General features: G+C 34.9%; 1 protein-coding gene across 24 annotated transcripts in view; it reads right to left on the reverse strand.

Moving 5' to 3' along the window:
• Positions 1 to 16,867, reverse strand: part of Pard3 (par-3 family cell polarity regulator) — a 667,456-nt gene that overhangs the window by 224,713 nt on the left and 425,876 nt on the right. For 13 of the 24 annotated variants that reach the window (XM_058580588.1, XM_058580590.1, XM_046448317.2 and 10 more), the window contains 2 exons: positions 9,137 to 9,287; positions 2,430 to 2,619 (listed from right to left, as the gene is read on the reverse strand). In XM_058580588.1, coding sequence (XP_058436571.1) covers positions 2,430 to 2,619; positions 9,137 to 9,287 — 341 coding nt within the window. Of the gene's footprint in view, positions 1 to 2,429; positions 2,620 to 9,127; positions 9,288 to 16,867 lie in introns of all 24 variants that reach the window. The other 11 variants (XM_058580585.1, XM_046448315.2, XM_046448314.2 and 8 more) reach the window with 1 other exon arrangement.

Here is a 16,867-nt window from a genome sequence, read left to right on the forward strand (position 1 = left end):
TACAAAGAGTTTACTCAAGAAACACAGTTTTAGAAGTGGAAAATTAAAACTCACTATCCCTCAATTTTGTAGCATCAAATTGGAAATAATGTATTTTCAATAATAGTAGCTCTTTTATATTCTTTTATATATTGAAAGTAGATCTCTTCAATCATCCGGTACATGTTTAGCAAACCATTGCGTGGGGAAGGGTAATATGCAGAACACTTCAAAAACCTGAACACCAAGAAGGCATCAAGCTTGTGGATGGAATGAATTTGAAATAGAATTTTAAAAGAAAATATTGGCAAAGATGTTTCAAAGAATTATAAATTATAGCTGCCCATGTTGCCTAATGTTCCCATAAAGTATATTTACAACTAATTTTATATCCTCAAAGTTTATATTGTAATTAAAATTAGAATTGCTGCTATGCCTTTTTCCCCCTTAAAAAACTATTACTGTTTCCGGAATTAATTGATGGATTGGGAAAAGCATATTTTATTAGGTTACAAATTAGAAGTTTAGCCATTTGACATATTTAGCCTTCCACAATTGTGAAATGAACTGTAAATATACACAATTCAAAATGTCAAATGAGTTTGTGAGTTAATAAGAGTCTTAAAATAACTAAATATTCTCAAACCATAACATAATTAATTCTTCCCTATCAATATATCCATTAAACTAATTTCAGACAAATAAACAGTATACTGAAATATTTAAATAGTTAGACTGCAGGACTGACAGATGATTCTTTGAAGAATGTAACCATATCCTGACCCCCAGTGTTATTAAAATTCCAGTTATTAATCCTGTCTTATTGCCCTTTTGTTTTCCTAACATTTTCATCAAAGATTAGGGAGATATTGTCAGACTGGAGAAGCTTACATTTTCTGCTGTGATGCAGAACAGCTGCCATTCTTGTTTGGATAACCCTTCATTCATATTCTTTCCTTTGCCCCACATTCCCCACAGCAAAATCACACCAGTCCTTACCATTTTTGCAAATCCCCCTTAGGGAAATCAATAACACAATCTATCCCTACACGTTATTTATTTCTGTTCATCAATGCAGTGCTTCATAAAGCCCCAAATAGATCTATTCCTATGGCCACCCCCACAATTTCTCATCATGGTGGAGATTCAAAGGCTTTTGTCCCCAAGATGAATACCGCACAGATCTAAACCTTAACTCTCTCTGCTACTGCTCTCGCTTTCAGAAAGCGACATAAACTGCAGCAATGTAACAGCATCTGAACAGTTCAAATGGGTTTTTACTGTATATTGTAGTCACCCCCGCTATATTCAACCAAAAAAAAAAAAAAAACTCATTCAAAGCTGAGCTATTATGTAGGCTTAGCAGAGCTCTATTTTTATATACTGTATTTTCAAAAAGAGAATTTAAAAAGAAAAAAAAAAGCCAGAGATGAACTTTCCAAGGGCCCAAATAACAGGTGAAGTTATTCCAAGAGAACATCTGCAAAACTGACAGGTGAATGAATGAACTATGTTTTTATGATTTCATCTGGTGAGTGGGAGAAGACGACTAGGGGAGTGGTTTGCCTTGTTAAAATCATTGCTAAAATGTAAACACAAATAATCAGTCCTCTGAATACCTTGTATCTGACATTTAACGTTGACTCAAGTCAGGGAAAGAGTAGGAAGTAGAAACTGATAAGTAGTGAGGGAAAAATGACACAACATTTAAATACAGTTTTACTTATGTGCTTATGAAAGATCCCAGAGAAATGGAAATAGGAAAATTCTGGTTTAATGCTTCACAGATTCTTGCTAATGATCTCTCCAATCTTATGAGTTATCTCTGAGAGGGACTTTCCTTTTGTTTATTGATGTGGATTAGGGTACCCATCCACATTTGTGAGCCACACACTGGCTCAAAAATATGAAGTGCTTTCTCCTACTCTCAAAGATATGGCAGAAAAAAATGGAATGAGAATTTCTCAAAAATCACAAAATGTTAAAAACAAAGGCAAAAGATTTTAAACAGTTTCGTTACAACTCTCTACAAAAAAAAAAAAAAAAAAAAAAAAAAAAAAAACCTTTAATAAAGTCTCCCCCCATCTCTGGTACACATTGACTATTAGTTTTGCATCTAATTTCAGAAAGTAAATTGGGGATTTGAATACAATTTATTTATTGTATAAAAATACAATGTCAACAGAAATCTAAAATAAATAACAAAATGTGAAAGCAAATGAGTAGGGTTAGTTCTGTTGTTGTTTTAGCTAAATTACTAATTATAGTACTTAAAGGCTAAAATACCTGAGCAAGTTTACAGGTTTGTAGTATATAATCATTAAGAACATGAAAATTGAAAAAAGCTATAAAAAATAAATGAACTGGGCTCATAGATAAGCCATAGAAAACATAAAATAAAATGCAACCACAATTAACTAATGTTTTTCAAACATGGACTACGAACTTACCAGTCAGCTGAATCACTGATTGCAGCCTTAACCCACGTGCCAGCATCTGTCATCGTGAATCCCACATCATCATGGGAGCTGGAAGAGGACTGGTCAGAGAGATGTGGAGGAAGCATGGGCAACCTGTCATCTTCTATAATGATAGTGTCATCTTGGGGCATATTCACAGTAGGGGACAACTGGTATTTACCTGTCCAATGGAAAAAGAAAAAGAAAAATTCTAGACATCTATTTAACTGCTATGCCTATTCATTTTAATACTTTGCTAAATTAGAAAATGCCTAAACTTCCACATATCTGTTAAACCTGGTAGAACAAAATAGAATTTGGCACATTTATCCCTCATCAATAATTGTCAAACAGAAGCCTCAAGTCTGTTATTACTTCTGACACCACAGCTATGTAGCTCTGGGCACAGTATACAATTTATCTGCTTTTAAGTTACCTACAGCCAAAGATAATCATCAAAATGTCTTCTAATATGAAACTGCTATGCCAATTCTAAGCTATGAAAAGTTCTTTGAAAATTTTTACCAGGAAATTTAGAGGAAAGCCCTATTAATGTACATCAATCATTCATCCATTCATTCATTGGGCTACTACCCTGGAGAGGTACTGTAAGACATAATCTCTGTCCAAAGAGCTCACAGGCAAATAAGGAGGAAGGCACTCAGCAGAAACTGGTGTGCGTATCATATCAAAGGTTCTGTGGCATTCACATGGCGTTGGTAATTGCCTTGGTAGCTGGGCATAGGGAGCGCTGGTGACCTCAACAAAAGTAAGCATCAGAGTTGGGTTTTCAATAATGAATATTATCTTTTCTGCCAGAAGAAATGATGGCATTTGTCTTTAAGCTCACAGTACATTCACGTGATGCTTCAAAGAGGAGTAAGCATAGAATCAAGGCTTGTGAGAGGGGAGGTGACGGATTGATGTTAAAGTTGAAATTAAAAAAAAAAAAAAAGGATCTGAAGACTCTGACTGCCCTTGAGGTTTTAAGGCCCTGACTATAGATCTGGTAAATTTTTATTTATTCAGTTAGGATACAATGTTCTTGGTAATCGCTTCTCGGCCTTTTGGCTAAGATCAAGTGTACAATGTTCTTGGTAAGGAAAGACCCATAACTATCTATACTGTTTAGTTTCTCATAGTACAGTTTGCTCAGGTTCATAGACCAGCATTAACAGTCATTTACATGTCACAATCTTTATAAGGACAGAATTATGTTACAAGGGTCTGATTCTAGAATAATAAAGCTGGGGTCCAGATGATGTTATCTTTTTCCCAAAAATCACCTACAGTTCTTGTAGATTCTTCCCAAAATCTTATACCATGCTTCTTCTCAGCAACAATGTATTGCCAAGGCTTTTGATCCACGTGGATACCTTGTGAGAGGCTATATTCAAAGTAATATCCTCATGATATGAAGTTCACAACCTGGGTTCCCAACAAAGGAAACAGCTCTGACAATTTCTCTGTCCACCTCATAGCATAGGAAAGCTCTAGTTTTAAGTTTAATTTCCAAATCACCTAAATCAGCTATATTTGGGTTCCTATCCAAGTAAAATCCACCACCATTTTACACGGGGAGCACTTTCCTTTCATTAAAAATTATTGGTTTTACATACCACCACAGCAATGTATAGAGAATTCAGTAACATTTTAATATTACCCTCAGATCTAACTTTAAAAGAAAACATGCAGGGCTGGGGCTGGGGCTGAGCACTAGCACACTTGCCCGGCATGTATGAGGCACTGGGTACCGCATATAAATAAATAAAATACAAAAAAAGAAAACATCCATAGGAATGTAGGGTGTGCTCTAGAAAGGCTTATTGAGTACAGAATATATTTTTCAAGACACTTCAGCAAAGAAAAAAAAATATTTAAGCTGTATTTCTCCAGGATAATCCACAAAAGTAAACTTGCTAGAAATTTCAAATGCATTCATTATTTAGCATTGACTACTCTAGTAAAGAAACACTACATGTTCATTGAAACCTCTACTTGGCATCTTATCAAGAAAAACTTTCTACTTTGATTTCAAATGTACCAGTTTGTATAACTATAAAAACTGGCAGCTTTATATGAATGCTCATGATACAAACATAAATCAAATGGAACATGTAATCATTTCCCTTTCTTGATTTCAAATAATTTATTTCTTCCTACACAAGATTTGGAATATTAGTATAGAAACCTGTTCACCAAAATACCATTTATAGGTTAAGTAGGGCATTTTAGCACTATTAGCAAAAGACTGTATCCTCCTCAAGATCTGTTTTTCCCCCTCAAAAGTATAGAGAATTATAAAATGAGGGTTATCCCTGACCTACAATTAACACCAACGAGGCATTATCCACAACATTAAATACCATGTCTTCACTCAAGCATATTTTACTGAAGAAAACATCACAGAGAAATAATAATATAGTTTTAAACACAAAAACTAAAATTCTTTCAAAAACACAATATATCCTGAGTGATCTCTAATAAGCGATATGAAACACTGATTGGTTCATGTGATAATTCTATTTTCTAATGTTGTTTAGAATAGAAATATTGTACCCTAAATGATCCAAGATTTCTTACATATTAAATGTCAAGGACTATATTAAAAAAACAATTTGATGTTTTTCTCTCACCCATCATTGTGAAGATTAATACTTAACAAGATTTGATTACTCATATTTTCCATTAACTTTTCACTTCTCAGCATGTTGGCTGGGAATAGTTTGGGGATTTGGCTCCAAGAATCAATTGGAGTAGTGAACAACTAAGCCACTTAACTATACTTTCCACCAAGCTCCACCAAGATAACATCATAATCTCTTAATTATGTTTACTAGTAGTTGGCACATCCTGAGATTGAAAACTTATAAGAGTGACTTGAGAAAAATTCCATCTGTTTTTTGATGAAAAAAACTGTACTTTGTCCTCAGCTAGTTAATCACCATGGACAAAATAAGAAGTAAACCCGTCAATATCTTATAGAAGAGTGAAACAATGAGATACAAAATTATTGTTTACTAAGCATTTATTCATTGGTAAATTTACATGGAATGTAATATCATGCATAAGACTAGAAACAAATGAGATGAGGAAAATTATGCCAGTGATATGACTGATAACATCAATATCCCATTTTTCTATGTCAAATTTCTAACAAGGTGAAAATGTTCTGAACATAATTTCAACTCACCACAAATGTATGAATACAGACAACTGAGATAAGTTCTAAAATAGATACAACAAATTTCTGCTTTGCTTTAAACAAAATTTGCTCAGATAAAAATGTTGAGGGAAAATATAAGTTTTGATGCCCTCAAATATCAACTTGTACTGTATTTTATGGAGTAAACGTATTGGTTAAATTAGCGATGCCTATTATTTCATTATTGTAATTAATAAAGACAAGTCCAAAAATTAGAAGACATTTTTCAAGCCTCTTCAAAGGAAGAAATCCTATGTGGGCTCGCTACAGGTTATTTCTTTTGATAGATACGCAAGATTTTTGCTTTTAAAATCCATGACAGCAGGAATTCAGTAAAAACAGATGACATTTGGAGAAATCTAGCCTTTGGTCACAATTCATTTGTGACAAATATGGGACCCATGGTCCAGAAAATTATAAATCCAAATTTTGATTCAGAAACACAGAAACTGTACAGTTTTAGTTAAGTCACTTAATTTCTTTGGTCCATAACTTCCTTGAGTAGAGGATATGAAGGATGGATTACATAGTTTCTAAGGTCATTTCAAACGTGAACTTCTTTAACTTTTAGATCACAATGGATGTGGGATGGAATAGATTTTAAAAACTAGTGCCTTTACCTCAGGACTGGACACTTTTAAATTGATGTGAATAAGGAATGGATGACATGAATGTCACTCCCAGTTACTGTGTGATCTCAGCATTCCCCCTGAGAGGGCTATTTTTAGAAAGCAGAAACAGCCAAAAACAAAATAAAAACAAAAATCATCATGGGATGTTGGGACTGAGTTCCTTTATCTGGCAAGTGAGAAGGTGTGTGACTGATGACATCTGACATCCCTCCAAGTGCAAAGTCTGCTCCTTTTTTTTTTTTTTTTTTTTTTGGTGTTATTTTGTAGAAGCTTCTCTTCTGGGATGTGTTACCAAAGAAATAGATCACAAGGCCTCAAAACTCTGGTCCAGTCTTACTTAGGGAATATTGTGTGTGAAAATTTGCCCTGTTCACATGAAATAATCAGTTCTGAATGTAATCCTCTGGAATTTCCATATAATGTTCTCTTCCTAACATACCAGAAAATGCAGTCAATAGCATCATGTCCACAATGATCACACTGGAGTGATTCTAAATGTACAGAAAACAACCATTAATTAAACAGGATCTGTGTGAGAAATTTCTATGCTCCTAGACACTGTGCAAATCAATAAATACCACTGCTATTAATGTAGGCTAATGGAAGGTCAGTGCTCTCATATTTATATATGGTATCCTGTATTTTGGTATTTGGTTGCAAAGTAACATCTTTTACAAGATTTCTAACTTCGTGTGTTAAGCAACTTTATGAATAGCATCTGAACCTTAGGGCCAATGACACTAGAACAAAAACAGGTAAAAGTCTGCCTAAGTCTCAAATACACAAAATGTAAGATCAATCAAATGAAGCATATACATTCTTCAGGGTAAAACTGCACAGGATCCCCACTTTCTAGTATAACGTGTAAACAAGTTGTCTTAAAGAAATACGTAAATCACACATCAATTTGGCCTACCATCAAACAATAATAAATCTGTCACTCCCCAGCCAAAGGACATGTACAATATATCACCAGATACAGAACTAGGCTGGTAATTCTTGCCATAGGAAGGCATCTAGAATATAAGAACTCATTACATATCTAGCTGAGGGAAGGGGAAACAATGTCAACTAGAATGCAGGCTGAAGAGGACTAACACAGTCACAGCTGAAAAAAAATAAAATAAAATAAAATCAGGGTGACAGACTATGGAGAAAACAAAAAATCCTCAACCCATATATATACAGCATTTCCACAAGTCACTAGGTGAAAATTTTGGGATTTTTTTTTTTTTTTTGATTTTTAAAAAGTTTTAGTTTTTCGCCTTCCTCTGAAGCATCAGGGGTTGGAGGCAGGATGCAGGTTACAGGAACTGGTGGACCAATGGTCTGATTCAGTATGGCAAGTCCTATGTTCCTATAACAAAGGGGAAATTACAGCATATCACTTTGTATGCACACAGATCCAGGGATACATGCACACACACTCTTTCTCAAGGGATCTAAAATTTCATCAATAGAAAAGAATTCAACACAGATAAAGTTTTACACCAAAGCCAAGAAAGTATGGAAAACCCAACTGCAGTGAAGAGAGTGATAATTAATAAGCAAAGAATACGTGTGATAAACTACGCACAAGGCCTTTCACCCAACTGGTGTTCAAACCAACAGGCGAAGCATCCTGCCCTGAATTTCTCTTATGACAAGCAAATAAAAAGAAAATGCCAACAGAGTAAAACCAGAGACCTGGCACATGTTAGCTCTACATGTACCAAGATAAGAAATCCAGAGTTTATTAGCAATTTTTCCAAATGAGAAAGCTAGAGGTATTAGAGAAAGAACAACAGAAAATTCTACTAGTCATATATCAATAATCTTTTCTATTATGCCCAGTAGAAAGTTCTCCAAAGTTAGAGATTGTTTCTTACTCATCTTTGTATCTACAGCAAAAAGCAAATTCACAACGTCTTGCCAATAGCAGGCTTTCCATAAACACCCACTGATGAACTCAACAAATTCTTATTTCAATGAAGTCTCATAATGGAAACTTGAAGGGTATTCAATCTGCATTAAATGTACTCAAAATGGTGTTAAATTTAGGTTTTCATTTTAAATGAGAGCCTTGCAAAATATATCAGTAAAACCAGTGTTTTCTGTCAGCTGTTGTTTTAATCAAACCTCCACTTATGTTTTAAATTTGAAAAATCTCAGAAAACTAATCCCAAGATGAGCAATTCTGCAAATCCAACCATTCCTGTGGCAGAGAAAGTCTTTATTAACTGGATCTGTTAGTAGAAAGTTGAACTGCTGCAGAGCAAGTGCTAATAACCTCATTACCCACTGGGGGCCATGCAGACAGTATGGTGTTGAATCCAAACAAAGGATGCAGAAGACTAGTTATAGAATTTTGAGAATGAAGCTTTGAAAATGTAGAAACACAATTAAAAGATATCACTATCCTAATTAGTATAAACAAAATAAATATGAATATTTAATAAAGGTGCATAACCATATGTATACATATTTTTTTCCTCTTCCTCTAAGCAGTGAATGACATATAACTTTAAATCCTGTTGCCATAAACCACTAAATTTTTACATTTTTAAAAATAGAGCGTCACTGGTCATCTCCAACAAGCTAAGAATATCTTGATCACTGAAGAACAACAACAAAAAAATTTCTTTATGATCCTTTTCCTTTTTCCTCTTTCCACACATTATGGGCTCTGAAACTCACTTAACAAATCGATGTATTGATTTACTCTTTTCACATTAATGCTTCCTGAATGATTATAATGAACCTGTTCTCTTTCCTCTTGGAAACATGGGTCTCCTTTACATTAATATTACATTAATAACCTCTCAGTGAACCAATGAAAGCATAAACATAAGATTAGATAAACAGAGTTTTACCTGACTCACCCATTATCCTACTGAGTGCAGCATTTCTTGTGGGTGATTCATCAAGTCCCTCGATTCCACTGTAAAGGGAATGGGAAATTCTTCGTTCTCTATCATCCAACACTGTTTCAATGGGCAGCTCAGATCCAGGGGGGCTCCCAGGTGACTTTAGCTATACAGAAAGAGGGGGCAAGGGAAAATCAGTCCTGGAGGCCCATTAGCAGCATGGGGGAATTATAACAACTTGCCCAAGGCCTGTATCCAACTGGGTACCAAATGAACTAGAACTTTTCACCCTGTACCAAAATAATTTGTGATGACAGCTCTGCCTAATGACCAACTTTCTGTGCCACTTTAGACAATGCCTCCCATGAAGTTCTGTCAGATTTCAACCATCAGAGAAAAAAAATATGCATATTAAAAGCTTTTTTAAAAAATCTTATCTGGTTGATTATTTTTTTCAATTTCACTGTTAGTATCTATTGAAGTCAATTTAAGTTATAGTTTAATTCATAATTCCTTACTAAATATTGTTCTGTAAAAGACATGCTTTATCAGAATAGAAGCTGGACTTGGGATATAGCTTTATTACATACAGAATGTAAATATTTCTAACAATTACCACACTTTTGCCTGTGTGCTGGTAGAATTACTAGCTCCTCCATTTGTCAGCTGAAGTGTTTTCAATAATATAATGAATTTAAATTTCTTCTAGTAGAAACTCAGAATAACCATTGTATCATCTTAGAATAATATTTATTCTAATAAATGAAATAAGCACTTTAACAGTATACAGAATAATATGGAAATAAAGACCAAATATTCTGGTAAAATACACAGATAAGAGTGTTTAACAAACATGCAATCTACTAAATGAGCAAAAAATGCAGGTCATTTTCTATGATTACACATTAAAATAGTATGTGGCACTCCTTAAAACTGCTGTGTCTTACAAGTCCAAGTCTCCATATAAAATAAGACATTTAGGTAAATAAGACCTTGAAACAACTCTGCTTCAAGGAAAAGCAAAGTACACTTAACTACAACTGTCACTACTCATGCTCTGAGCTTAACTTCGTGGACTAACTTCTTATGAGGCTTCGGTGCCAGTCAGACCAAGGCGGGTATATGCCAGGCACAGGCAGGAACAGGGCACCAAGGCCAAGTGTGAGAAGCCTCTATATTCGAAATGGATGAAACTGAAACTGTCTTGCTTTGTCTGAACAAATTATTATTTCTGTTAGAAGCTATGGTGTGTTTAATATAAATGAGATATTTAATGAAGTTCCAAATTGTAGACCAGTTTGATAAGCACTGGGGAGATTTAATGCATTGAAGGGTCAACACAATTACAATTGGAGGCACGTCAAACTGCAGGAGAATAATAAACTTGCAGTGTTAGTGAATTAAATTCAATAAGGTTTAAATTGTGAAATGAGCATTTGTTCTATTAGGTTCTTTTTTTAAAAAATTGCAGATTACAACTGACAGCTTTACTGAAGAGTAAATTAAATATTCAAGTTCTCTGATGTAAAGAAATAAAAGAACATTTTATGGAAAAAAAAATGCCTAAGTTCCAAGATACTCTATGGAGGTAAAAACAAACAACAAATAAAACTAATATTCTATAATTTTAAGGACAAGTGTTTTTTTTGAAAGTGTGAGATTTTAAATGAGCACATACATTAAAGACATAGTTTAACATAAATATATCCTCAATTTGCTTAAAAAATAAATTTAAATCAACTACATAACACTAATTTTCTAAAAGATAAAAATCTTTAAAAACCTCCTTCATTTAAGAAATATCAAAATATTCCAAGAAGGTATTGAAAAATTTTATAAAGCAAAATAATAATCTACTAAAAAAAGTAAATCCAGGATTTCTAGACAAAAACAATCAGATGGCTGTTCCAAAGAATCATGCACTTGAACATTTTCATGGGAAACATCTTACACCTCCCTACCTCAACCGGTGTCTAATTTGCATCTGAAAAGACAGATTTAAATGAAGACATCAATAGTCGACTACATAAATATTTAACAGAACATATAATGCCTTTTAATTTCTGCAGTTAAAAAAAAAACTGATTGGGGTACACAGTGTTGTTTTAAATCTTCTGATGACTTTTTTTTTTTTTTTCCTACAAGAAAATGACAATCAGAAACAGAAATGTGTCAGGTGGCATAGCAGCAGCACAGAGAGGTGAGGGCAGAATAACCACTCTCCAAGCTTGGTCTCCCATGCCCTAAAATCCTCATATTAAATTTAAACTTAATGAGAAGAACCCATAGTAAACAGAAAAGCACTTTTCATGACACTGTCTCTTTGCTGCTTAAACTGTAAACTTTATCTCCACTCTAATTCAGTCCCAAGTAACAGCAGTAGTTGTTTCAAACTTCAGCTCTATCCTTAGCGAGATTCTATCTGTTAAAGAACAAAGCAGCTCTAGGTTGCAGCAAGATAACCCATATTGGTAGGAGGGTAGAGTGATAGTGTTTTGCTAAAGTAATTTGGAAATTAAAAAGATAGGTAAAAAAGTATCATATTTTTTGGCTGTTTGACCAGGCATTTATTTCACTTTGTAGTCACTATCCCAAGGGGGGAAAAAAAATCAATATTTATCATAATATTACTTACAAAGGTATAAAAATTGGGAATAACCTTGAAATTTAAAAATAATGTAAATATGGTATGCTTTTGAAAATATATTCAAATCATATTACTTTTATAATCAGAAAATAATAAATGCTTTTTAATAACAAAAAAACTGGATACTGTCCAGTGAATATGCTTTTCATTATATACTTGGCATATTCTCCTTTTCTTAAGAAAAGTTAAAATCTTGATTTCTTCTAAAGAAACTAATACAATTTCTGTAGGGTTTAGTAAAATCTCATTTTGATCTACATTAGTGGGTAAATGACATTTTTCACATAAAGAAAATGTATCCTACCATCTCCACTATAAACACTGAAAAGCTGGCCTAGGTATGGCCCCAATCCCCTTCAGCCAATCTAAAACTAGATCCTAGTTAGCAATTAGCAAGATCTTATTATTTGATATTCAGACTTTATGAGCATATTCTTTTCCATTTTATCCCCAATGCCTGGTAGAGATCAGGCACTGGCTGAATAATTTACTTAATAAATTCATTCCTCAGAAAAGTGTATGACTCAGATTTTCCTTAAAATGATAAACTAGGTTACATGAAAGAAGGCCTTCAAAACTGAGGACATAGCACCATGTTGAAATCAAATGACATTTAACCTAGATTACAATTATATGTGCTAGAAAATGCCAGCATCCAAAGGATACTAAGCAAATAATAAAAAGATAGGTTTTACTTTGGGGGGAGAGTAGAGGGAGTTTTAAGATACAGTTTCAGGTTCTGCTTTCATGTAGGACAACATTTAACTTCCTCCACATTCCTACTGGCAACAGCAAGAAAGGTGAAATAAACTCCCTAAGTCATTGTGCCTGTATGTTGTAGAACAAAATCAGTTGATTCTGTCTGACACTACAGCCCATGCTTTCCTCGTATGCTACTTTCCAATACAACTGGGATATAGATTGCCTGAACAACATGATTGATTAGATCTGCTCACCTGTGTAAGAGGCATGGACAACTTGCTTCTAAATTACTGTCAGTGTGTTGGCCTCGAAACCATTAAGCAAATCATTTGACCTCTCAGCATCTATTCCTAATTCATACAATGAAGAGAACCATAAATGATACTTTAGGCCTTTTTCTATTCTAATACAGATTTCTAATTCTAAGAGGATCAAATCTAGAGAAAGAATTCCTTCTAATTCATTCTTATTCTTTGATGACTACATCCCTCAATATGGGGTCTAACTCAAAAACTCACATGGTAATATTCCCTACCAGAACTTAGAGAAGGCTTACATAAAATCACTTCTAACAGAAAACAATAAAATAACTGGAATCTATGTTAAATTACAGTAATTTCTACAAATATTAATATCCTTAAGTTATTTAAAATCTGCATAATTCTCATACACAAGTTATTTTCAATATTAAAGGAATGATGTCAGGCATTTACTCCCAGCCTCCCCCACTTTATTTCATTCTTCAACAAATTTTTCCTTTGGGGTAAGCTATACAATTTTTCTCTTTTTGCTTTGTGCATTCCAAAGCTGAAACAATGGAAAAGAATGTCAGGACTTAAAAATTCATTTCTAAAAAAAATTATAGCATCCTCCAGGAGCATACAACACAGGGAAGCCATTTCTTTGAAAATAAACAATGATTGCTTTATGACTTTTTGGTTTGTTTTTTTTTTTCAGTACTAGGAATTGAACTTAGGGCCTGGCACATGCTAAAAAAGTGGTTCTACCACTGAGCTACATCTACAGCCCTTTTTAATTGGATTTTGAGACAGGGTCTCCTTAAGTTGTCCAAGCTAACCTTGATTCACCCCTCCCAATTGCTGGAATTATAGGCATAGGTCACTACACTGGTATAAAATGTGTTTAAAGGTAGTTAAGGAAGAGCATGAGATCTAAGAAAGAAAGCAAAGAAAATGCAGAATCTCTGCCAAAAATTCATTTTCTTACCTCGTTCAATGGTTATTTTAGAACTCTAGTCTCTAATACTAACTATGTTCTTTTTTTTTTTTTTTTAATGCAACATTCTAGGGCTGTTACCATCATCATTCACTGACATGTTGGGCCCTGGATTGATATCCATGACAGATAGATCAGAGCACAGTAGATGGACAACTTCCTGGCAGTCTCAGTATTAACAGTTCCAGTGAAAGAAACCATGATAAGTGACAGGGCTGCTGGACGAAGGTGGGTACACAGGGCTATGGAAATATTTGGGGAGAGAAAACCAAAATCGAAAGGCAACGTTGAGTTTGAGAAAGGAGCACTGAGGAGCTGCAGCAGACTGCACAGAGGGAATGAAAGGGTATGGATTCCAGATCACGCACATCCTATGCGCGTGTGATGGGCTCACATCTCTCCTGGAGATGCGGGAGTTCATGAAGGGATTTCAGCAGGGACTGACACGAGTATCTTGCTTTCTAGAAACATGTCCCTTACTGCAGTGCAGAGCACGAACTGAGGGAGACAGCCTGACTGTACAGAAACTTTCAGGGAAATACATGGGCTCTGAATCCAAGCAATGGCAGGAAAAATGGAGAAGAGTCGGCTGGGTAGAGAAAGATTCCCAAGGCCAAAGTTAGAGACACAGTGAAGGCACCTGAGAGCACAAGAGAGATCCCAGCTCTCTGGCTTCTATTCCTGAAGCAATGGCCATGCCTTGGGAATTAGGAACCTGAGAGACATGCCAGTGAATATGTCTGTGGGCAATTGGATGGAGGAATCTGGAGCTCCAAGAGAGTTTTAGGGGATTCATCACCAATCACCACTCGTCATAATCCCTTGATACCCACAGGAATACATGACCCTTGCACATACCAAACTCCAAGGATGCTCAAGTCCTTTTGCATAAAATGGCATAATATTTGCCTAGAACATTCTCCCGTACACTTTAAATCATCTCTATTTATAATAATGCATTATTTATGATAATGAAAATAATGTAAATGTGATATAAAGAATTGTTATACTGTATTGTTTAGGGAATAATGACCCCCAAAAAAAATCTGTACATGACCACTGCAGAGACAGTTGGTTGAATCCCTAGATGTGAAACCCATGAAGAGGGAGGGCCAACTGCGTAGGCGGTAACAGATGATCATGGAGTGGAGATTAGCAAGAGAGCAGGTAAAGCTGTGAGAAACAATAAAACAAGAAGCAGGATAAAAGAACCCTTAAAGGAAAGAGAACAGACAGACTCCAGACTCGAGTAGTAGAAAAATAGAGAGTGCAGGTAAGGAAGCATTCTGAGAATAAGGTGATAATCCTGAAAGGTCAACAAAACAGATTGAGAAAGTAGCATCTAGCATGATAGAAGTGCTGCACTGGGACTAATGTTAGTGGAATGCAGGGTTTTAAAATGAAACCTAGAGAGGAAAGTCAACAAATAAATTTAAAGAAAACATTAAAGTAATGTGCAACACTTTCATGCGTAAGGGAAGGAAAGATGCCCAAAGTACATAAGGTTTTCTTTTGCAAATTCTCATCTTATGTACCTGAAAGTATATAAACCCTTAAAGAAGAGACAATAAAATATCTTTCTGTGATATTCTTGCAGACTGGACTACATGGGTGACAAATATACCTGGAAGGGGAGAACTCAAACACGTTATTTTGGCTCAAGGTTTATTCGTGACAGCAAGATGTCCTAGGCTTATATCAATATTTATAGTAACATAATTTACACATACTCCCCCAGCGGTTCAGGGAGAAGGTTTTCCTAACCTAATATAAGCACAACAGCAGCAAAATCATGTCTTACGCCTTATGGGAAGCTGAATTGAGCTCTTCTGTCTTCATATAATTCTTTAGTTAAACCCTGTCAGGACAAAAGGCTTCTTGCTAGTATTACAAAGAAAGCACAGCACTCATGATAAGATTTTTTTGATATAATTGCTTTATAAGCTTACACTGTCCTAAGAAATAGTAATAACCAGCAATGTACGAAAATGATACCATAAGGAATATTGAATATTAAACTCTATTACTGTCTATTGCAGCTGTTCCCTTACTTAAATCATTTTCATTCACATAAATTCACACGCAGAAGTAAATGCAACACACAGATATTTCAATGGGATTCCAATTTCATGTGTTTTACAGAGCAACAGGGAATAAAATCAGTGCTTTTATCAAAACATTTTCAGGCTGGTGCAGGTTTGCTTCACTACTGTTTGGGGAACAATAGGGAATAATCTAAATGAGATGAAAGTAGAATGCTGATCTCCAGTTCATTTCTGACTTAAGCTCCCCTATAACATTCGATGTTGTCTGTGAAAGAAAGTTTTGAGGTGTCACACATTTTAATATGTTTTTAAAAAGCCTAAGAAATTGATATACTGGCCAGAAAATACATGTTTGATAAGAAAAGACACCATCTATTTTATTTACTGCTGTTGTTTCTAGGATCTATTACATTTTCTGAACTATACTAGATGCTCAATAAATATCTGTTTAATGAATACTGTTCTCTGGAATTTGAAAGGAAAAAGATCTAATAAGCCAAATTGTGTCTTATAAACATACTATTGACAATTTTTCATGTAGCACTTTGTTATTGATTTGGGAAACATTAAAAACTGTTATTCAAGAATAACAGTTCAGAGGGGATGGGGCTGTGGCTCAGTGGTAGAGTGTTTGCCTAGCATGCGTGAGGCCCCGGGTTCGATTCTCAGCACCACATATAAATAAATAAAATAAAGGTCCATTTACAACTAAATATATGTCTTTTAAAAAAATAACAGTTAAGGAAGCTGGGATGTTGTTCAGTGGTAAAGTGCTTATCTATCATGTGTGAGACCCTAGGTTCAATCACCAGCACTCAAAATAAATATATATTTATATATTAAAATAACAGATATAGTATATGTTGGCTTATTTGGGGAAGCAGATGGTCAGGCCCTTCCAGAGAATTGCCTATGTCTTTCTACGCACTCCTAATTCTATACTGCAGCACTTTTTTCTCCCATTGGTGGGGATCAAACCCAGGATGCCAGGCACACTTTCAGCAAATACTGAACAGATAAATCTAGGGGTCCCTTTTCTGAATTGGGAACAAATTCCTCCTGCTGAGAATGGAGAATGAAGAGCTACAACCCCCACTCTTGACTGGCATGACAAAG

The sequence above is a fragment of the Marmota monax genome, unplaced genomic scaffold (assembly GCF_021218885.2).
Source record: "Marmota monax isolate L192 unplaced genomic scaffold, Marmota_monax_Labrador192_F-V1.1 WCK01_AAM20220418_F8-fsc00066, whole genome shotgun sequence".
Taxonomy (NCBI): domain Eukaryota; kingdom Metazoa; phylum Chordata; class Mammalia; order Rodentia; family Sciuridae; genus Marmota; species Marmota monax.